At 42.3% G+C, this 24434-nt stretch overlaps 1 protein-coding gene across 1 annotated transcript in view; it reads left to right on the top strand.

Moving 5' to 3' along the window:
• Positions 1-383: 383 nt before the first annotated feature.
• Positions 384-24434, top strand: part of mmp11b (matrix metallopeptidase 11b) — a 35740-nt gene continuing 11689 nt past the window's right edge. Inside the window, exons 1-3 of the mRNA XM_046290405.1 lie at positions 384-598; positions 15997-16302; positions 22793-22936. Coding sequence (XP_046146361.1) covers positions 16124-16302; positions 22793-22936 — 323 coding nt within the window. The 5' untranslated portion in view covers positions 384-598; positions 15997-16123. The remainder of the gene's footprint in view (positions 599-15996; positions 16303-22792; positions 22937-24434) is intronic.

The raw sequence follows: 24434 nt of genomic DNA, 5'->3' as shown, positions 1-24434 counted from the left end.
AAAAATAGAAAAAGGTCACTTTGCATGTAACCATCTTGAGTTATTAAAACAAATCTCAATCAAAGTTGCCTATAAATGAAGATGAATAAACATGTTATGAATTACATATGTGACCAACTTATCAACCCCTAATGATTTACTCTGCGCCCAAAGACCACATTAGCTGAGTTTATGCCTATACCCTAACACTAGGATCTTTCAGGTCAGAGTTCTGAAAGGGATTTACAAGGCAATGCTTCTTGCACATGAGCATTGATGCAGCGGGAAACGGGTTAAATCACGTGAGCGCCTGTGTACTTGGCTTGCCACTGAGGCCCATAAAAAAGTGTAATTTGAAGAAAGAGAACAAAGAAATAAGCGAGTATAAAATCCCCCTATGAGACACATCTCCGTCATTCACTGACTCCACTTCATCCCGCTCACATCCTCCGCCCTCTCTATACCCAAGGTGTGCTCAAGCTGCGAGTCCGCTCCGAATCAAAAGATGATGCCGTCTCTTTGGTTTTTCTGTAGCATCTTTGCGTTGCACCTCTTGCTCTGCATTCATTCTCTGCCAGTACCGGAGTGGACAGCCAGCAACAGGTACAAAGCCGCGGCGGTGAGTGACGATATAAATGCAGATGATGTGGAATTATTTTACATTTTACAGAGCAAGAGCGTTTTATGAGTCGAAGTTATGGAGTATGTGGGTCCATACTCACTGTGTGTGTGTGTGCGTGTGTTATCCTTTTGAGATAGAAAGCGAGAGAGAGAGAGATCTGAAGAAAGAGAGTAGCCTACCCACTGGGCGAAATAATGGTTGAATCAACGTTGTGTCCATGTAATTTCAGCAACAAAAAAACTATGTGATGACGTTGATGTGGAAAACTTATTTGGATTTGCACAAGGTCATTTTTTGACCAAACTTTTAACTTCATAATGTAAATCAAAACTAGACGTTGAAATTATGTATATGCACACAATGAGCGCCGTTTACTTGTGGAAGAGTTGGTTCTAAATCAGTAACTTTGTTCCGCAACATTTTACAGGTAGAGTGCCAGCAGAAAGTATTCATACCCCTTGACTTGTTCTATATTTTGTAGTGTTACAGCCTGAGTTCGAAATGAAAAAGTGAAAACATGTTGTAGAAATGTTTGCACATTTATTGAGAATGAAATACAGAAATATCTAATTGACATAAGTATTCACACCCCTGAGTCAATAATTTGTAGAAGCACCTTTGGCAGCGATTACAGCTGTGAGTTTTTAAGTTTCTAAGAGCTGGATTGTGCAATATTTGTGCATTATTATTTTCTAAATTATTTAAACTCTGTTAAATTGGTTGTTGATCATTGCTAGGCAACCATTTACAGGTCTTGCCATCAGTGGAGATTTTAGCGTGTAAATTGTCGTGGGGCAAACCAAAAAATGTGGGATGGATGCCAGCAAAGCCATAACACAACACTAAACAATAACACCAGTTGCACTATAACGGTGACAAACGGTGCCCACAAACTGTTAGGGCCTACATAAAGCTGTCCCAACAGCAGAGTCCCAAAAGCAGAGTCCCAACACCTTATCATAATAATAATAATAATATATGCCATTTAGCAGACGCTTTTATCCAAAGCGACTTACAGTCATGTGTGCATACATTCTACGTATGGGTGGTCCCGGGAATCGAACCCACTACCCTGGCGTTACAAGCGCCATGCTCTACCAACTGAGCTAGAGAAGGACCACTGCTACAGTTCATTCAGCCTCATTTACTGCCTTTAAAAAAACATAGCTGATATGGCTGACTTGCTTAATGTGGTTTCTAATGACAATTGAGATGTACAAACTATGGTATAAGGGGACGACAAGCGGATAAGAGGCAATCCGTAATTTCGATTATGACATGAATGAGCGAGAGACGAGTTAGTCAATATAACTATTTGTTCAGCACTTTTTAAACGTACAGCGACATAATTCAGAACATGGGTCGTTCTTACACATAAACAGACAATAACATCTCTTAGAATATTCGATGATTACATTTCACAATACCGCGTTGGTGAAAATAGACCAAATTATTAGGGTGAGCATACACTTATATGTGTATACTGTAGTTTAAGAAAGTAATACTATCTGGCATCCTACATAATTTATGAAGCAGCATATCCATTTTTGGACTCACGCTGTTGTGATGTGCTTGAACAGGAAAGTTGCGAGGCGGTCCAAATGTTGTAATCAAAGAGAAAGATGCCGGATTTACAATTCTGAGTTGAGTGACCCGTTGAGTGACTTTTCCCAGTCTTAGCTCGTTTTCCCGAATTCCCAGTTGTCGTGAACTCACAGTTAGCCACTGATTCCTTCCCAAACCACTCATTGTTGGATTTGCGATTTCCAACTTGTTGTGTAATGTTTATGTCCAATGGCCGATTAGCACCAATACGGTTTATCTCTAATTTCTCTTCATATGAAAAATATTTGATTGTCGACTTGATTCATGGTGAGGACTGCTAGCTTGCTAGCTAAGATGTTGAAAGTATGATGTTGACATGATCAGTCCAATCAAAGCTACTGTACATATAACGTGATTTGATGTCATTCTGTGGCCAATGACCTTGAGCCTTCTTGGATGGGCACTTCTAATATAACTATGGCAGAACCCAAGGGGCAACATTTTTCGAGCTCTGACCTTAGAATTGGGAATGAGTACTGTCCTATGAGTGACAGAAAACTGAGCCAATCAGTACAGAAAGCTGAGCCAAACAGGGGCAACACTCTGTATTGTCTGCTGGCTAGCCCCACCACCACAGAAATCACTGAGCTAGAGTGAGCTAAATCACTGAGCTAGCTGCCTTACTCAAGAAAGCAAACAAGATACCATGTTTGTATGCGGCTTTATCAACTCAATAACGTTTTTATTTTTTATATTTTTTACATTGTTTGCAAACTGATATGTGATACATATTAATGCTAAAATAACAAGCAAGACAGGGAAGCCCCCACACCCCATTTTTGATTTTGCATTGAATTAAAAGTGTGGGGCTCAAATGACGGGTCGCCACTGCTTGCCATAAGTTTTGAAGTAGATTTAAGTCAAACTGTAACTTGGCCAATCAGGAACATTCACTGTCTTGGCCTTGTGTTTTAGGTTATTGTCCTGCTGAAAGTTGAATTAATCTTCCAGTGTCTGGTGGAAAGCAGACTGGACTAGCTTTACCTCTAGGATTTTGCCTGTGCTTAGCTACATTCTGTTAAAAAAAATGTATCCTGAAAAACTCCCAGTCCTGAACGATAACAAGAATACCCATAACATGATGCAGCCACCACTATGCTTGAAAATATGGAGAGTGGTACTCAGTAATGTGTTGTATTGGATTTGACCCAAACATAACACTTTGTATTCAGGACAAAAAGGGAATTGCTTTGCCACATTTTTTTCCAGTATTACTTTATTCTATACAGGCTTCCTTCTTTTCACTTTGTCAATTAGGTTAGTATTGTTGAGTAACTACCATGTTGTTGATCCATCCTCAGTTTTCTCCTATCACAGCCATTAAACTATGTAACTGTTTTAAAGTGTCACATGTGCTCCCTCTCCGGCCTCTAGGTCACCAGGCTGCTCGTTATGGTACACACCTGTCACCATCGTTACGTGAATCAGCACATTATGACACTCACCTGGACTCCATCACCGCCTTGATTACCTGCCCTACATGTCACTCCCTTTGGTTCCTTGCCCAGGCGTCATTGTTATGTCTGTGCGTTGTTTGTGTTTTCTTGTTCTGTATTATGTTACGTTTATTTATTAAAACGCTCACTCCCTGAACTTGCTTCCCGACTCCCAGCTCACACGTTACATAAAGTCCCCATTGGTGAATCCCGAGCGGTTTCCTTTCTCTCCGGCAACAGAGTTAGGAAAGACACCTTTATACACCATCCAAAGTGTAATTAATAACTTCACCATGCTCAAAGTGATATTCAATGTCTGTTTTTTTTCAATTTTTTACCCATGTACCAATACGTGTCCTTCTTTGCGAGGCATTGGAATACCTCCCTGGTCTTTGTAATTGAATCTTTGTTGGAAATTCACTGCTCAACTGGGGGACCTTACAGATAATTGTATGTATGGGCTACATAGATGAGGCAGTCATTCAAAAATCATGTTAAACACTATTATTGCACACAGAGTCCATGTAACTTATTATGTGACTTGTGAACTTATTTTGGCTTGCCATAACAAAGGGGTGGAATACTTTTACATAAAAAAAATCTTTATTTAACTAGGCAAGTCAGTATAGAACAAATTCTTATTTACAATGACGGCCAAACCTTAACGACGCTGGGCCAATTGTGCGCTGCCCTATGGAAGTCCCAATCACGTCTGGTTGTGATACAGCACAGGATTGAACTAGGGTCTGTAATGACACCTCTAGCACTGAGATGCAGTGCCTTAAACATCTGCACCACTTGTGCCCTGGCTCAAGACATTTCGGCTTTTCATTTTTAATTAATTTTTCCAATGTTTGAAAAACATCATTCAACTTTTACATTATGGTATATTGTGAGTAGGCCAGTGACAAAAAACATCTCAATTTAATACATTTTAAATGTAGGCTTAACACAACAAAATGTGGAAAATTGTCAAGGGGTGTGAATACTTTCTGAAGGCACTGTGTGCACGATCAGTGGTTTTTACAATTTTTTATTATTGGCTGCATGTCAATCAACTGGTGTTGAAATAGCCTAATATGTTAAGCCCATGCTCTCTTGAAACATGGGTTTCAACTTAGGTTTGGTTTACATGTAAGTTATTTAGCATATGCTTTTATCCAGAGCAATTTACAGGAGCAATTAGGATCAGATTAAGTGACTTGCTCAAGGGCACATAGACTTTTCACCTTGTCGGTTCAGAGATTCAAACCCTGGCCAATGCTCCTAACTGTTAGCCTAATTGCCACCCCATTACCGCTAGATTTAGATATTCAGGAGAACGTGTAGTTTCTCTAAAAGGTGTGTGTGCCTATGTCTGTGTGGGAGGCTGAAGGTGACCAGAGTGAAATGTTGACAGAGCTTGTATGCCATTGTTGTAACGAGTGCACTGAGAGTCGGGACGCAAGTTCAGGGAGTGAGTGTTGTAAGAAATAAACGCAACAATGAGCACAAAACACAACCAACGCCCCGACATGAAAACAGAGTCAATAACACCTGAGGAAAGAACCAAGGGGAGTGACAGATATAGGGGAGATAATCAAGGAGGTGATGGAGTCCAGGTGAGTGTCATGAGACGCAGGTGCGTGGGATAATCAGCAGCCTGATTACCTAGATGCCGGAGAGGGAGTATACGTGACAATTGTATAAATACTTAGGATGCAACCTACATTCTCTATGATTTGTAAGACATTGACAGCCCTCAATCTTTCCAATTGGTGGACAGACATGACAAAGGAGAAACCCTACACACAACGCTTGCCTCTTGTATATTCATTTCAGATTGGCGCTGGGCTCTGCACAGTTGGCGACAGCATCAAGTTGCTCTTTGCTGAGAGAGAGCTAACATAAGGACTTGGATTTGTATATATTGAAAGGGTGTGGGAGTGGTTTGGAATGCTTCAGACCATTCAGGTGAAAAATACTTATGTATTAGGGTCCGAACTGAAGTAAAAGTATCCATACACTGGATAGGTGCCGTGAAATGTGTTGTTTTACAGGATCAGCCATAGTAGTATGGTGCCACTGGAGAAAATGAGGTTTAAGTGACTTGCTCAAGGACACATCAGCAAATTCTTCACATTGATAGCTCAGGTATTCAAACGAGTGACCTTTTGGTTACTTGCCTAATGCTCTAACCACTAGGCTACCTGCCGCCCTAGATAGTGTGTGTCAGTGGTGCATGCAGTCAATTTGTTCCCTGCTGTTGACAAAGCACGAGAGAGGGAGATTATGCAGGCTGAGGCAAGTCATCTGGCATCTGGTGCAGGATAACAAACCCCTATGTCTGCTGACACAGGGAAAAGGGAAAGAACAAGATAGCTGCTGCGCTGAGAGAGCCGGTTCACCTCCGTCGGGTCTTCCATTGTGCGTTCTTCTCTATCACAACTTCCCTTTGTGCTGCCAGAAAAGGCACCCCCAAAAGCATCTGAGAGTGCAGTTGGTTGGAATCAAAGTGTCTGTCAATAGTATAGTCGGTAGGGATACAGTTAAGTTGTTTTCATGCAAATATGACCACCAAATATGAAGCGACATTTGCGTTCAAGTTTTCCTTGCATACCATGCACATACTTTTGTATTTATAGTGTATGTGGACAGCCCTAGTGGATTTGGCTATGTAAGCCACACCAGTTTCTGACAGGTGTATAAAATCAAGCACACAGCCATGCAATCTCCATAGAAAAACCACTACTAAATGACACCAATAAGAAGAAGAGACTTGCTTGGGCCAAGAAACATGAACAATGGACATTAGATCGGTGGAAATCTGTCCCTTGGTCTGATGAGTCCAAATTTGGGATTTTTGGTTCCAACCCCGCCGTGTCTTTGTGAGATGTAGACTAGGTGAACGGATAATCTCTGCATGTGTGGTTCCCACCGTGAAGCAGGGAGGAGGAGGTGTGATGGTGTGGGGTTGCTTTGCTGGTGACACTGTCAGTGATTTATTTAGAACTCAAGACACACTTAACCAGCATGGCTACCACAGCATTCCACAGCGATACGCCATCCCATCTGTTTTTTAGCTTAGTGGGACTATCATTTGTTTTTCAACAGGACAATGACCCAACACACCTCCAAGCTGTGTAAGGGCCATTTGATCAAGAAGGAGAGTGATGGAGTGCTGCATCAGATGACCTGGCCTCTACAATCACCCGACCTCAACCAAATTGAGATGTTTTGGGAATAGTTGGACCACAGAGTGAAGGAAAAGCAGCCAACAAGTGCTCAGCGTATGTGGGAACTCCTTCAAGACTGTTGTAAAACTATTCCAGGTGAAGCTAGTTGAGAGAATGCCAAGAGTGGGCAAAGCTGTCATCAAGGCAAAGGGTGGCTACTTTGAAGTATCTAAAATATAAATATATTTTGATTTGTTTAACTATTTTTTGGTTACTACATGATTCCATATGTGTTATTTCATAGTTTTGATGTCTTCACACTTATTCTACAATGTAGAAAATGGTGAAGATAAAGAAAAAACATTGAATGAGTAGGTGTGTCTAAACTTTTGATTGGAACTGAATATATTTTAATATTTTACTCCCTTTTTGATCTTGTCTTATTGCTGCAACTCCCCAATGGGCTCAGGAGAGTTGAAGGTTGAGCCACGCGTCCTTCAAAACGTGACCCGGTTCTTTATGCCCACCCACACCAATGTGCTGGAGGAAACACTGTTCAACTGATGACCAAAGTCAGCCTGCAGGCACCTAGCCCTCCAGAGTGCGATGAGCCAAGTAAAGCCCCCTCCTCCCGGTCACAGCTGGTTGTGATACAGCCTGGGATCAAACCCAGGTCGGTAGTGAAACCTTAAGCACTGTGATGCAATGCCTTAGAACACTGCCACTCGGGAGGCCCTAGAACCAGAATTGTTTGTTGGGAGCTTCATGAAATGTGTTTCCATAGCCGAGCAGCCTCACACAAGCCTAAGATCAACATGCACATTGCCAAGAGTCGGATGGAGTGGTGTAAAGCTCGCCACCCCTGGACTCTGGAGCAGTGGAAACGGGTTCTCTGGAGTGATGAATTGCTTCACCATCTGGCAGTCTGACGGACAAATCTGGGTTTGGCGGATGCCAGGAGAACGCTACCCGCTCGAATGCATAGTGCCGACTGTAAAGTTTGGTGGAGGAGGAATAATGGTCTGGGGCTGTTTTTCATGGTTGGGCTAGGCCTCTTCGTTCCAGTGAAGGTAAATCTTAACACTACAGCATACAATGACATTCTAGACGATTCTGTGCTTCCAACTTTGTGGCAACAGTTTGGGAAAGGCCTTATCCTGTTTCAGCATACATAAATGGTTTGTTGAGATCAGTGTAAAAGAACATGACTGGCCTGTACAGAGCCCTGACCTCAACCCCATTGAACACCTTTGGGATGAATTGGAAAGCTGACTGCGAGCCAGTCCTAATCGCCCAACATCGGGGCCCGACCTCACTAATGCTCTTGTGGCTGAATGGAAGCTCGTTCCCTCAGCAATGTTCCAACATCTAGTGGAAAGCCTTCCCAGAAGAGTGTAAGCTGTTATAGCAGCAAAGGGGGGACCAACTCCATATTAATGCCCATGATTTTGGAATGAAATGTTCGACAAACAGGTGTCCACAAACTTTTGGTAATGTAGTGTATGTTATAGTCTACAAACAGAGTAGGTACTTTCTTTTCAAATAACTTTGCTGATTTCGACTGAATAATAAACAGACAAAGGTTACCATGGCAAAGCATAGATTAATGGTCAGAGGGCAGTCACAGACATATGACTAAAGGGGAGCATGCCGACGCTCCTTAAAAACCTGTCAATTGAGAAAGAAGTATGGTTGAAAACAACGCTGGCAGCTCCGCTTTGAAAGAAATGCTACTGAGAATTATCTAGTGGTATCTGAACATGTAGATGCTTGTGTAGATACTGTAATTTAAGCTCAAGAGGTGCTATACTGGAACTTAGCAAGTCTACATTCGTATCCCATCATTTTTCAGAGACTGAACCGTAAAGCTGGAAAGACTTTGTGAGATACTTACATGTAGTTTACAATTCAAGCCATTGAAAGCAGGATAAGTACTTAAGTCAAGGTTCCAAAATGGGTCTGTTGGAGTAGTCTGACGTAGTGAGGCAACATAGACAGAACTGTGAGTTCACCAGAGAGCTCTTCAAATATTCCCTAAAGTTGTTGGAACGTTCACTCATGAGATGAATCTACACTACAGAATTAGCTTTGAAACCTTTTTGTATTGAATTCTTTCATTGTTTCCTTTGAGACACACAGACTAGTGAGCCAGAACCCAATGTCTAACATTGATTTGAGGAATCTCTTCACCCCAAGCGAGACCTGCCATCAAAATAATTTTCCTTAGCAGTGGTCTTTGGTGTTGCAACCAATTCATTCTTCTCTAACAAAGCAACTTAGATACACCACTGTCAATGCCTCTTTCCTTCTCTCATTTCCCATCATATTAAATCCTCATCCTCTTCCTGCTAAACCATTTCTTCACTCAGTGTAATCACTTAGTTTGTGTGTACAACCTCTCAAGGCGTGCAGAATGCAGGTCTCTGGGGCTCGTTGTGTATAAATATTTATCCTCGATGGATTTCCTCCAGCGTGCACATTCTTTATCTTTATGGCCTACTTGTTATCTACCAAAGGGTGTCTGAGTTAGTGGGGATAGTGCTCATACAGTGCATTCGGAAAAGTATTCAGACTCCTTGACTTTTTCCACATTTTGTTACGTTACAGCCTTAATCTAAAATGTATAAAAATGTTCCCTCACCAATCTACTACACACAATTATACATAATGACAAAGCAAAAACAGGTTTTTAGAAATGTAGCAAATTTATTTAAAAACTGAAATATTACATTTACATAAGTATTCAGACCATTTACTCAATATTTTGTTGAAGCATCGTTGGCAGTGATTAGTCTTGAGTCTTCTTGGGTATGACGCTATAAGCTTGTCACACTGGTATTTGGAGAGTTTCCCCCATTCTTCTCTGCAGATCCTCTCAAGCTCTGTCAGGTTGGATGGGGAGCGTTGCTGCACAGCTATTTTTTATGTCTCTCCAGAGATATTTGATTGGGGTCAAGTCCGGGCTCTGGCTGGGCCACTCAAGGACATTCAGAGACTTGTCCCGAAGCCACTCCTGAAATGTCTTGGTTGTGTGCTTAGGGTCGTTGTCCTGTTGGAAGGTGAACCTACGCCCAAGTCTGAGGTCCTAAGTGCTCTGGAGACAGGTATTCATCAAGGAACACTCTTTGCTCCGTTCATCTTTCCCTCGATCCTGACTTGTCTCCCAGTCCATGCTGCTGAAAAACACTCCCACGGCATGATGCCACCACCATGCCTCACCGTAGGGATGGTGCCAGGTTTCCTCGAAACATGCCGCTTAGCATTCAGGCCACAGAGATCAATATTGGTTTCATCAGACCAGAGGATCTTGTTTCTCGTGGTTTGAGAGTATTTAGGTGCCTTTTGGCAAACTCAAATCGGGTTGTCATGTGCCTTTTATTGAGGAGTGGCTTCCTTCTGGCCACTCTACCATAAAGGCCTGATTGGTAGAGTGCTGCAGAGATGGAGGTCCTTCTGAAAGGTTCTCCCATCTCCAGAGGAACTCTAGAGCTCTCTCAGAGTGACCATCGGGTTCTTGGTCACCTCCCTGACCAAGACCCTTCTCCCCTGATTGCTCAGTTTGGCTGGGCGGCCAGCTCTGGGAAAAGTCTTGGTGGTTCCAAACTTATTCCATTTAAGAATGATGGAGGCCACGGTGTTCTTGGGGACCTTCAATGCTGCAGACACTTTTTTGGTACCCTTCCCCAGATCTGTGCCTCGCCACGATCCTGTCTCGGAGCTCTACAGACAATTCCTTTGACCACGTGGGTTGTTTTTTTCTCTGACATGCACTGTCAACTGTGGGACCTTATATAGACAAGTGTGTGCCTTTACAAATCATGTCCAATCAATTGAATTTACCACAGGTGGACTCCAATCAAGTTGTAGAAACATCTCAAGTATGATCAATAGGAACAGAATGCACCTGAGCTCAATTTCGAGTCACATAGCAAAGGGTCTGAATTCTTATATAAATAAGGTATCTTTGTTTTTAAAATTTTAATAAATTAGCACAATTTTCTATAAACCTGTTTCCACGTTGTCATTATGGGGTATTTTGTGTAGATTGCTGAGGATTTATTTGTATTTTTAATCCATTTTAGAATAAGGCTGTAATGTAACAAAATGTGGGAAAAGTCAAGGGGTCTGAATACTTTCCGAAGGCACTGTATATATACTGTGTGCAGTATGTGCTCAGTATGTAGAAGGAAAGTAAATGTTGCACCTTTTTCCTGTTTCAGTTGTGGATTTAGATGGATGTCACAAAGGCTGCATTGAAAAGTCTGAGTACCTTATTGTCTTGGTTGGATGAAGCTGTTTTCCCCTACACTTTCTTCTAAGAAAGAAAGGCTACCTTCTAATCAGGGGTGAAAGTAGAATAAATGTTTTCCCGGTACCCAACCTCCTAAATGTGCACACGCTTGCGCCAAACATTTTTATGGACCTAATCATAGAATTACATATATAATCGCTATTAATTCAATAGCATCTCTGTGCGGCCTAGTCGTAAAGATTTGTCATTTCACTTTTAGAATATATTGTGCCATAAACACAGGCAGTCATGATGTTTTCATCTGATTATCAAACAATCACGTGAAAGGGCTCCTTTACTAGGCTACCTGCCCACGTTCATACACTCAACATATTACCAGCCTCCAAACAGTGGTGAATGGAAACAGACTGTTACTCAAAACACCAAAACGTGTCATGGCATTGGCGAATGTCATTAGGTTAGCATTTATGTGTCCACTGCTGTCCTCGCGGGTCTCAGTGTCGGCCACTCATCGCTGCCTTGGAAAATGTCTGTTTTTCTCGAAACCACGTCACATTTTGGATCGTAGGTTATACCGCCCGTTTTCTAGTCCATTTGCACATTTTTCATGCCTCTGACTGGTACGGCGTACCCCCATGATTTATTTTGCCAGGATGCCGTACCAGACCGTACCGCCTTACTTTCACCCCTTGGTTCTAATCTACAGTAAAGAAATCTTTAAATTTCAATTGGAGCCGATATATCATCCGATAATTCCAGCGATAGCCGATATTCAATAAGTGGGATGAAAAAAGGGAATCTCATGCTGATCTGAACACTTGCAACCATTCTCATGATATGTCATTATTGTCTCAATGTAAGAAATCAACATAATGTTTTTTTGTTTTTTGTTGTATATCGGCAGATATATCGGTATCGGTAAAGTTTGTCCCCCATAAAATCATAATATGTATCGGACCCCAAAAAACTATCGGTCGGGCTCTAGTTTCAGTTGAAGACCAATTGTTTTCAGATTGGTATGGTAACAGCATCATAAGTCACATTCATGACTCCTTTGTTGTACACCAGACAGACATCCAGATGTTGTCTATGATCAGGGTGAGAGGGAATTTTCTAACACCTGTTCCCCTCACTACAGCTGTGTGTTCAGGGTATGAGGGAGGCATTTGGGCTGGTTAAGGTTTTTAGTGAATGAATGACATAGACAAAAGCCCCTTTTATAGCAACAGACGCCACCAGGGAGATTACCCCCCAGAGCCATGGTCTGTAGGCGGGCACATTTTGTTGTCATGTTTCACCGTTAGCTGGGGTTTGCCAAGGTGAGCAAGACACAGCTATCCAGAACTGTCCTGTAGGGACATGTCAGCTCTCTTTTACTGGGTTTTCCCCCAGTTTCCATCTGACAGACTGCGGTTCTGTGTTGTTCAACCTCATTGGATCTTTAAGCTCGTTGTTGAAATGCAACCCAACATCCACCGCCACATGCTTGACTAAAATCAGTCACTTAGTCAGTTCTATTGGACTACTGTTGATGCCAGTTCAGCTGATTTCATCAACCAATCTGTGTGCAGTATGATGTGGTGTCCCTGAATCTCCCTGAATATGTGAAATATTTTTCATTAGAGGTTCAGAATAAACTAAGGCAGTGTTTTCCAAATGGAGGGTTGGGATCTATTGGTTGGTCACAGTAAAAGCCTTCTCGGCTGTGGATCAAAGTTGGGACTTGGCTACAAATGTGGTATTCTTAATGTTAAGTGAAGGAAAGTAAAGTAAGGATAGAAGTCCATAGGCTATAGTTGGGTGATGTCTCCAAAAAGTTATATCTCCAAAAAGTTCTCATATCTCAGGCTATCATAGACAAAAACATTGCAATCAGGTGATAAATACATCTGGTGTAAATCTGCCAGCGGTCCCTGCGGCATACAATGCTTCACACAGAATGGGGCAGTCATCAGTTTTATGGGGCAGACCTGGAGCTTGGCTTTCTCTCTTTCACAAGTACTATGTTGTTCTCCATTGTCTTAGTCAGTTGAGGCCTGTAAATGTAGTCTATTGTCTGCAAATCTGAACAATGATATATTGGGCCTTTCTTTGAAACTCACACCCAACTAAGAAAATCAAACCCATGCATCCCTCACATAAGGATGACATCTGGTCCAAGGTCACCCGTTTCTAATAAGCATGGAACTTGTAACTCCCATTGGACCAAAAATATTTCAAAGCTCTTGATGGTCCTGAGTTATGAGTAATTATTTCATCTGCGTGTGGTTGTTATGAGCACACTGAATAGCTGACAACATGCTGGAGGGTTGTTTTCTTCTTATTAGATTTGGCCAAGTCTCACAAAGATGCTATTTTGGCTCTGCTGGTGAGTGGTTGTTCTCACCGTAGTTAGCATTTTTTCATCATGAATCTTGTTCTGGAGGCAGCTCTGCAGAGTGGTCACTAGCTGGCACAGCCACAATATCATAAAATATGATTTTAAACCTAACCTTAACCACACTGCTAACCCTAATTCCTTAACCTGAACCTTAAATTAAGACCAAACAAGCTCATTTTTGTTTTCATACATTTGTACAATATAGTCAATTTTGACTTTACACCTGGCCTATCGAAGGGGAAATCACTCAGTTCTGCCACCAGGACAAGACTTGTGACAATAAACGTCAACCTGCGTTCTGCATAGACTTTTTTGGCTATGGTTCATTGCATCAGCTGAACCCCAAAAGATCTGAACTAACTGTCTTGTCACGTTGAGTGTCAAAGCAAAAGATATATAGGCGGTCTATTAAATAGGTATTATGCCGTTTATTTTTAAAATATTGGATGAAAAGTGAACACCTGCCCTTGAATATTTTTGACGTTGCTTTCTCTTGCAGCATTCTTCAACACAGTATCTGCACTTTGATATTAGAGTAGGAGTGTCAGATGTTCAGGCTGCTGCACTGATACTATGGAGGCTCTAGTCTACAGCGCCTGGTTAAATTGTGTTTGAGAGCTTATTTTTACTCTCTAAATGGTTAAATGAGTGAGAAATATATGTCATTGCAAAAGTATATGTTGCCCACTCACAAACTATTATCTCAAATGAACATGTTGAATTATTTAGCCATATTGTGACGCACTCAGGCGTAGTGGGAGCGGAGTCAGGTGCAGGAGGCAGAAGGTACGGAATAGTGCTTTTATTTCAGCACAGGGAAAATCGTACACTCCAAATACCAGGCGCACATCCACGATTGGCCCAAAAACAGGATCTAACTAGTCTGGAGAAAAACCCAAAACGAAACACACTACCACACATAAACACAGTGGAAAAATAAGCCCGCACAAAGAGCAGGCGGGCCTTACTGGCTTAAATAGCCCAACTAAAAACCTAAACAAGAAACAGGTGAAACCAATAAGACAAAACCAACAGAAAAGGGAAAAGGGGTCAATGGCAGCTAGTAGACTGGTGACGATGACCGCTGAGCGCCGCACGAACAGGAAGAGGAGCCACCTTCGGTAGGAGTCGTGACACATATTAAATTATTTCATATTGAGCAAATTTCCTTAATGTAGACAGTTTGTGTTACTACCTTACACAAGTTAGCATTTTCACCCCATAAATGACACATCCTTTTTACCTCAGATTGGGGATGTTAGTATAAATGTTTATAGTCATCACGATGACATGAGATCAATTGCTTAAATCCCTTGGCTGAATACAGTGTGCAACATCCTAAGTGGTGGAAAACTGTATTTTATTTCCTCATTTTTCCCTCCAACTGCCCGCCATTAAAGCTAGATAAGGAGGGAAATGATGCCTTTGCAGCCTGAACGGTGGGTGCGTTATGTACGAGCCAGCCTACATGGGACACGAGTGTATTACCAGTTGGGCACATAAATCCTAGACGATAGCGTAAATTTAGCGCCCACTATCGGCTGTCTAAGCTACTTACTAACAAAATTGGGGTTTCATCCATACATCAAGGTCAGTGCCATTGTGATCTACATTTTTTTTTAAAGATAGACATGACATAAAATTGAATGGTTTCAGAATTTACAGAATAACTTGAAGAGAGATAGGAGGGAAGGCTTCCTCATTCAAAGGCTGAAAAACAGAAGTGTACCTGGTTACTTATTATGTTAGATCGTACAACTGATAGACATAAATGGGATTCCTCTCTTAATGTCCATCTGCAAGGTTTGGAATGATGAATGTTAGCAAGGAAGGTAGTGTGTACTAGTTCCTGATCACAACATCCAAGTCTTTCAAGCCTTTGTGAAAATGCACCACTGCATCAAAGCCTCTCATGTTAGACTTTTAATGGCCATTTAAAAATAGCTTGTTCACAAATTACAGCTTTTAAAGGGTACCCTTGGGCTGTCGGACACGGAAGCATTTTTAAGACCGTTAAAACAAGAAAGAAACTACAATTCACCCTATTTCACCTCTACAACTGTCATCCCCTCCCCCATAGAAAAAAGCCAGAGAAGGAGAAGTTTCCAAGCCTTCACAGCTGCTTTTTAGGAAACCAGTAAACTGTAATAAAGCGAAGCCAAAGATAGAGCAAGGATAAAGTGGTGAGAGGGTTCAGCCGTCCCCCTTCCTCTGACCCCTCCCTGTCCTCCACCCAATCATCTCTCCACCCATTCAATTGACAGACCAATTCCCTCTAAATGCTCTGGAGGAAATTGACTAATAATGCCTTGGAGATTTATCTGGGTCCCAGAAGCCCAGCTCCTCCTGAGGTTCTCTATTAGAACGTTACAGTAATGTACCATGCTGCAATTTACTGTGATGACCATGTCTTGCCATGCAGCTATCTAAAAACATGCATTCCATTTTCCATTTGATTTAGTTTAATGTCATTTTCTTTGTAGCCTAGATGTATGTGATTTTGTCAAAACAATAGCTTAATTTACATTCTTTGAATGGTACTTAGTTGCACATACCTCTTTTCACAGGGATGGCCTCAGAAGGCTCACCCATATGGCCTGAAGAAGACGACAAGATTTGATCATACTCAGGACACTCTGAAGGAACAATTGCACCTGTCGGGAGGTGTCTATCCAGAGACTGTGTTGTCATGGAATGGCACAGAGTCCATCTGGAATCGGCCTCGCTGTGGTGTTCCAGACTATCCTACTCAGAAGCAAAGTGGCATCTCGGACTACCACATGCAGAAGGGGGGGCAGCTTTGGAGGAAAGCAGCGGCGGAAGCGCTTCGTTGTCTTTGGGGGGCGCTGGGACAAGACTGACCTCACCTACAAGTAAGGTTATTCTTCTTTGGTTGATCTAGACCAGGTATTCCCAAACTGGGGTACGCCAAATAAAAATGTGATTCACATAAAACATTTAGAATAATAATATTTTAGAAGAAAAAAAATACAAAAAATATCTTCACATTTTCAAACAGTCCATTAATATTTTCCAACGGGGCTATACATTTGGGTGAGGTTTTTTTTCTCGCCTGAGTAGCCTCGTTTCACTGCCAAAAATGTAATTAAACCATCTAGTGTTCAGCGAAATAACAACACAATGTCAAATACAGGTAGCCTAGTCAGCCTAGTCAAATAATTAACATCCAATCACATTAACTGTTACTCTCTCGTGGGAAACTTTCACTCTTGCGCAGACATTTAGATGCGAAACATGACAATTTGAAAAATAAAGACGTCTTTTGAGTAGTAAGACATGTACAAAAGCAAAAGATACCATTCATAAGAAGGGCCTAGAAGCGTCTTATATGGTGAGTTACCGAGTGGCTAGGACAGGCAAGCCCCAAGCTATTGTGGAGGACTTCATTCTTCCTGCTGCCACGGATATGGCTGGGACAATGTTTGGGGAAAAGGCACAAAAACTATACAGACAATGACTTCATCAACAACACTGTTTCACGGCGCATCAGTGACATGGCAGAAGATGTTTTGAAACAATTACTGCTTTGCATACAAGCCAGTGAGTTATATGCATTACAGCTGGATGAGTCAACTGACGTGTTGGGCCTGACACAGATCCTGGTATATGTCTGTTACGTTTATTGGGGGACAATTAAGGAAGACATCCTCTTCTGCAAACTACTGGAAACCAGGGCAACATGAGAGGATATTTTTAAAGTACTGGACAGCTTTGTGACATCAAATGGACTTTGGTGTTCAAGATGTGTTGGTGTCTGTACTGATGGTGTAAAAGCCATGACAGGGAGAATTAGTGGGACGTGCAAGCAGTTTCTCCCGACTCCACTTGGGTACACTGCAGCATCCACCGAGAGGCTCTTGCTGCCAAGGGAATGCCTGACAGCTTGAAAGACGTTTTGTACACTACAGTGAAAATGGTTAACTTTGTTAACTTAAAGCAAGGCCCCTGAACTCTCATGTATTTTCTGCATTATACAATGATATGGGCAGCGACCATGTAACGCTTTTATAACACTGGTTATAAAGGGGCAAAGTATTGATATGATATTTTAAATTGAGAGACAAGCTTGAAGTTTTCTTTACTGACCATCATTTGCACTTGTCTGACCGCTTGCATGATGATGGGTTTCTCACATGACTGGCCTATCTGGGAGATGTTTTTTCTCTCCTGAATGATCTAAATCTAGGATTACAGGGACTCTCTACAACTATATTCAATGTACGGGACAAAATTGAGGCTATGATTAAGAAGTCGGAGCTCTTTTCTGTCTGCATTAACAAGGACAACACAGGTCTTTCCATCATTGTATGATTGTTTGTGTGCAAATGAAATCAAGCTTATGGGCAATGTATCACATAGTGTGTGTGGCAGGCTTACAATGATGGAAAAAACAACATTTGAGAGTGTGCTGACCCTGGTGCTAGAGGGGGTACACAGCTGGAGGTTGAATGTTTGAAGGGGTGCGGGACCATACATTTCTTAAATTTGTATTTCGTATGTAAATCAAATTTGTATTTGGTGTACCCCAGTTTGGGAACCACTGCTCTAGACATATCCATGCATTTAGCTTTTTCACTGGGATCTGCTTTTCCTGAGTTTGCTCTGGAATTTTTATACATGGCATACAAATTGAAGAGGTTATCACTGATATCTGTAGTTTAGCCAACAAGGACAGAGACACAAATGCAACCCCTGTCACGGTAGACTGGTTAACTTCTACAGTACACTGGCAGGCAAAGGCCACTACTGGCTGGCAAAGGCCACCACCGGCCTGCAAAGGTCGCTACTGGCTGGCAAAAGCCACTACATTGTTCTGAATGAAAGGCGGGTAATGTGTACATCATATGTATCACTCTGGTCCCCAACCCAACCCAGCACCTCAGCTTATTTTATATGCTCAAAATCAAGAATCATTTGGGTTAGGCCACCCAGGTTACAGCTACTGAGAGGAGAGAGGAGCCTTTACACTGACACCAAAACTTCTAAAGAGACACATTTCAGTGAAGGATAATTTACTTTGTTGTAAGGATAGGCTGCCCAGCCTATGTAGATGTGTATTCAGTGTTTGGCTGAGTTCATGTTTTTGATAGAATTTCAAACCAGACATGGCAGAAAACTAGGAGGCACTACTTCAATTTACTTTGGGATTTCTTTGCCTTTGAAGCACCTTTTGAGTGACACAGTGACCTCGTGCCCTCGGGGTCATCTGCACTCCTCCCTGTGTTTGGACTGCCTTCCCTCTTCCATTAAAGTCAAAAGACGGGCCACACCGGACATTTGCCACCCACCCCCTCTGTCATTTGGAGTCAGAGGGGGTCGCGACCTGAAAAAACATAGCCATTTACAAGACCGTGTCAGAGCACTCAAGCATGTTACAGCAGAGCAGACCGCATACTTCCTGATGTCTCCACATACAGCTCAGCAGGAAGGGGGCTGGAGAGGGGAAAGGTCAAGCTAATAGTTACTTCCAGAGGAGTGTTATCAGAAGAGCAACACTGAGTCTTTGTTACAGAAAGCAATTTCTTTTTCAGCACAACAGTAAGTGTCACTCATATTTTTTTCATTAATCCACTGTTAATAATGTCCCAAAACATTTCAAGATATAGGATTTTCAAGAAGCAAAGTGTCACTTGCCACATCAAGATGATGCCTGTGGGAAGTGACACTTTGCTTCTTGAAAGTCCAATATCTTGAAAACTTGACTGCTGACATGCTAAACATTTTGGGACTGTATTAAAGAGATGCTCCGGCACTTTTGGATATTTTTTAGCCAGCAGTTCTGAAAGTAGCACTCATGAGCCAAAACATAGCCTAAGTCACATATGTGCGCCATGTCATCTCTCTATCTCTGCTGTGTCCACTGTGCCGTTGGGCCCGCCCTGCAACTTCATTGGATAACTTTGGGCAGGCCTTTTGCTAGCTGTCTGTCAAATGTGAGGGGCTGAAGCTCATTGGCTAAAACTCAAATTGCTAGGGTGCTGACCCATGTGGAGGTAAAAATGTAGGAAACATGGTGCGGCACATCTTCAAGAAAACAGTTGCTTTCAAACTAGGGATTTTGTGGCTAATTGAGGTAAAGCAGTAATTCTGCTAATAGATTATGTATGTATGAACTACACATTGACACATCCATCCCAAAGCAGGATTAAAAAAAAAAAAAAAAACTTTTTTTAGTCGCCAAAGTACCAGAGCATGTCTTTAATAACAGTGGATTAATGAAAAAATACAGAAATATAGTTTTTGAGTGGATTTTTCCTTTAATGGCGTAGAATTGTTATATTATATTGTATGAATAGTGAGCTTATGTTTTCATGTGAAAAATGCCATATGTATTGATCAAGCATAAAAATGCTGTGTATGATTAACCACCCTTCCCCAAACAAACACCAATATATTGCATCATAAGTCATCATTACTCATGATCCCTTTGAGGTAGCCACTTACTCAGTGTCCCTAAGTATAGCTTCATTGTCATTTTGCTGATTGTCAACAGGCACTGAACCTCCCGTGCCCTGCACTCCCTCTCACAGAAAATCATTTCTGCACACACAGCTTTTCAAGAAAGGAACAAATAATTGTACGATTGTACAGTACTGTAGGGGTGTGTACTGTACTCTGCTGGCTCATCACATTTTTACCTCAGACACACAACAGCACAGAGCTGGACCTGCCTCTTTTGGCCCCCGAGCCAGCAATCAGCACTGTTGTCCCCGCTCTGGTTCCACTGCTCTTTTCCCAGAGTGGCTATGGTGAGGGGGGTCATTACCAGGCCAGCGTTTTGCTGTCTCCTCTGTGATGACTAATAATAACGGGCCGTAGCATTAGCAACATAGTGACTGTTCCACATTCTGGAACTGAACTCCCAGGGCACAGGTTTAATGGGTGTCTGCTGCAGGCGTCGGGGGCGTGGGTTAGAACCGGGCCCCGGCATGCATCACCGTGGCAGGGTTAGGGAGGTTGTTGAAGTAGAGTAGGGTAATACAGCAACAGCACAAGGCTGGCCTCTCCTGTCTGGGCATGTATGTAGGTCCTCCACACAATGAGGCACAATCCATTTTTGCAACACCTGCCCATTCATTATGAAATCTAAAATGAAGAATAAAAGTGATAGCCACCATGGCTGGTATCCAGGGAGGCACCAGGGGAAACGTCTGCAGGGCAGGGGGGTAACGGATTGCAACAGAAAGCAGGGGTGGGGGGTGATTTTACTGGCGCCCACTGAGAAACCCATAATATGAAACATGAGACCGACATTGAGACTGAACATGTCACGGTTGTTTAAATGTCCTCCATGGGGTGTCGCCTGGTAATAACAAGCGCTGCCCTTCCTGTCTGTCAACGCCTGTCATAATAATGCAGGTCCTGGTTGGACGGACGCACACACAACCTCTGTCAACTCAGCGTTCAGCCTTGCTGCGTGGTAATCCACAACAACTGTGAACAAGTTGAAGTTATGTTTCTATGTACTGCACATTACCTATGCTTTGAATAACTGAAGTATGAATCCAAATACAACAGGTGTAGCCTTTACCGTGAAATGCTTACTTACAAGCCCTTTCCCAACAATGCAGAGTTAAAAAGTACGAATATGTGCAAATAAAAATAGAAAATAGGAACACAATAGATAACAATAACGAGGCTATGTACAAGGAGTACCGAGTCAATGTGCAGGGGTACGAGATAGTTGAGCTAATATGTATATGTAGGTAGGAGTAAAAGTGACAAGGCAATCAGGATAGATCATTAACAGAGTAGCATCATTGTACGCATGTGAAGAGTGTAAAAATGTGTGTGTGGCATCAATATGCATGTGTGTGTGTGTGTGTGTGTGTGTGAGCATGTGTGTTTGTGTTGGAGTCTTAAGTTTATTTAAAATTTAAATAAAAATGAACTTTTATTTAACTAGGCAAGTCAGTTAAGAACAAATTCTTATGTATGTGTGAGTGTGTGGGTAGAGTCCAGTGAGTGTGTGCGTAGAGTCAGTGCAAGAGGGTCAGTGGAAAACTAGATCAATGCAAATAGTCCTGTTCACAACTGTTCAGCTGTCTTATGGCTTGGGGGTAGAAGCTGTTCAGGAGCCTTTTGGTCTCAGACTTGGTACTACGGTACCGCTTACCATGCGGTAGCAGAATGAACGGGTCTATGGCTTGGGTGGCTGGGGTATAGAGATTCTGGATAGTGCCTGGTATAGAGGTTCTGGGTGGCATGGAGCTCGGCCCCAGGGATGTACTGGGCTGTCCGCACCACCCTTTGCATCCGCCTTGCGGTCGGATGTCAAGCAGTTGCCATAACAGACGGTGATGCAGCAAGTCAAGATGGCAGCTGTCAGACTTTTTGAGGATAGGTTTTTTTTATTTTATTATTATTCTGCATAAAGAGTGTTGGTTGGTTGGGTCAGTATGCAAGCAAGCACCTACCATAGTCTTTGTTCATGTTGCTGTATTTTTGTATTTATTTTTAACCTTTATTTAACCAGGCAAGTCAGTTAAGAACACATTCTTAATTTCAATGACGGCCTAGGAACAGTGGGTTAACTGCCTGTTCAGGGGCAGAACAACAGATTTGTACCTTGTCAGCTCGGGGGTTTGAACTCGCAACCTTCCAGTTACTAGTCCAACGCTCTAACCACTAGGCTACGCTGCCACCCCCAACTTAAGTTGATCACTCTTTTGTCGCTGAGAATGTTCCTGCACTGCAGAAAATGCACCTTGTAGTGTATTTGACTTGTGGTTTCCACTTGAAAATTTCAGACTTGATTTGCCCTCACAAAAAATGTGTCAACCCCTACATAAATGTTCATAATTTAGAATTCACATAATAACTCACATTTCCTGTTGCTGTAGGATTATTTACCTTCTGTAGCAAACTGGTTCAAATTAAATCTGTATGATTGAACCATGCTATCATGGTGATCTGGCATTGTGCAGAAAGTTCATCCATACAACCCATTCAGCAACATATTATATCCTTTTGTTAATGTGGGACGTTTGACAGCTCCAACCCACCAGTCAAGCTGGGTGGCATCAGACTGGACCTTGCACCCACTTCAGAGAGGCTTCTTTCTCACAACAACCAGATTATCCTAGACCAAGGTCACCCTGTGGCCCATGAAGCAACTAGAGAAGGGTGGCACTCACTCTGCCCCCCGCAAAAGAGGATTATGGGTAGAACACAGATGGCGATCATGCTGATGGTTTCTGACGTGTGTGTGTGTGTGTGTGTGTGTGTGTGTGTGTGTGTGTGTGTGTGTGTGTGTGTGTGTGTGTGTGTGTGTGTGTGTGTGTGTGTGTGTGTGTGTGTGTGTGTGTGTGTGTGTGTGTGTGTGTGTGTTGTGTCTCACAGGATCATGCGCTTCCCCTGGCAGTTGAGTAATGAGAAAGTCCGTCACATCTTGCAGGAGGCTCTGCGTGTGTGGAGTGAAGTCACACCCTTGAAGTTCACTGAGGTCAGCAGTGGGAGAGCTGACATCATCATCGACTTTACCAGGTAATCATCATTCTAGAGGTGTAGGATCTTAATTTGATCAGTATTGTCGTAACAAAATAGATCAATGATGGTAGACAAGAAGCAGGTACAGGAAGTGAACATTTAATTAACAATGGACATGAAACAAAGCATGACAGTCTGGACATGAACACATAACGACATTAATGCAGGCACAGGGAACAAATGAGGGAGCAGATAGTTATAGGCAGGGCAATCAACAAAGGGAAGGAGTCCAGGTGAGATCAATGAGCGCTGCTGCACGTAATGATGGTGACATGTGTGCGTAATGAAAGGCAGCCTGGCGCTCTCGAGCCAGAGAGGGAGAGCGGGAGCAGGCGTGACAATTTTGATGTTTAGTTTAGTCCATAATGTGGCTTGGTCGATGGTTAGACTATTAGCTGGGCAAAATTAGGCTACATGAAAAGTACAATACTGTAAATATAACTGTGTGTTAGTGTGGGTTTTCAGTGAATTTATGTAAATCACAAAGCTCATCTGCATTTCCTGTGGCGCAGAACACTGAGAACCTGAGGCAAGCTTGGGATGAACTCTATTTCAGCTCACCTATTTCAGAAAATCTATTGAAATTCCAGTCATGCACTGGAAAATGTGTTATTGATTTCTATTACAGTTTTTAAATGTACTTTCAGTATAACAGCATTACTGGTCATATGACTCAGTGTGCTGGTGCACATCATCAAAACTATTGGTATGTCTTGTGTCACTTTCCTGACTCACTCAATGTCTGTATTTATCTGTGAAGCACTCAACCTTTACTATAAATATTACTAATGCTAACACCCAGGACAACCTATTTCATCTCTTGTGCTTCTTATCAGGTTCATCTTGTTGACTTAGAGAAGTGAAGTTCTCATCTTATCAGACAAAAACACAAGGACCTTTTCAAAAGAGAAGTTGAGGGATTAGCGTTGATGGTTGTACAGATAATCAGCTTTGCTGTTGGACATTCACACAGCTATGTTCATGACTTGTTATCTGTTAGGGAAAGAGGTAGGAAATAAGGGAGTGGTGTTACAGCTAGTACAGGTGTAGCATTTTTCACAGGCCAACACTAGTGTTCAGTTATCTCAGTACAATCACCAAACTTGAGGGCAAGTTTCATTTACTCAATCAAATCTAAAAATGTGCATGAATTTGTGAATGTCCATTTATCTTCAAAGAAATGTAATTCCTGAATTAAATGTTCTAAATAGGAACCTGAACTCACCAACTCAGTTAAACTGAGTTGAATTGACCCCAACCCTGCCCATCTCTCACCCATCTATAATAGGCCATGCTCATGGGCGAATCTTTCCCCCCCCCCCTCCATCCTGAATGCACTTGAATGTTACAAGACAGGACTTGTTTGCTATGGTTTATTTGAATGAAAAGCCTCAGGGCACATTTCTTCGACTCTCAATGGATTTGTTGTGTTGGCACGAGCACAACAGCATCACATTCCCTTGTTGTAAATTACTGCAGCTTTAGAGCATCCACC

This window comes from Oncorhynchus gorbuscha, linkage group LG11, assembly GCF_021184085.1.
Source record: "Oncorhynchus gorbuscha isolate QuinsamMale2020 ecotype Even-year linkage group LG11, OgorEven_v1.0, whole genome shotgun sequence".
Lineage (NCBI taxonomy): Eukaryota > Metazoa > Chordata > Actinopteri > Salmoniformes > Salmonidae > Oncorhynchus > Oncorhynchus gorbuscha.
This window is presented reverse-complemented; position numbering and strand designations above follow the sequence as displayed.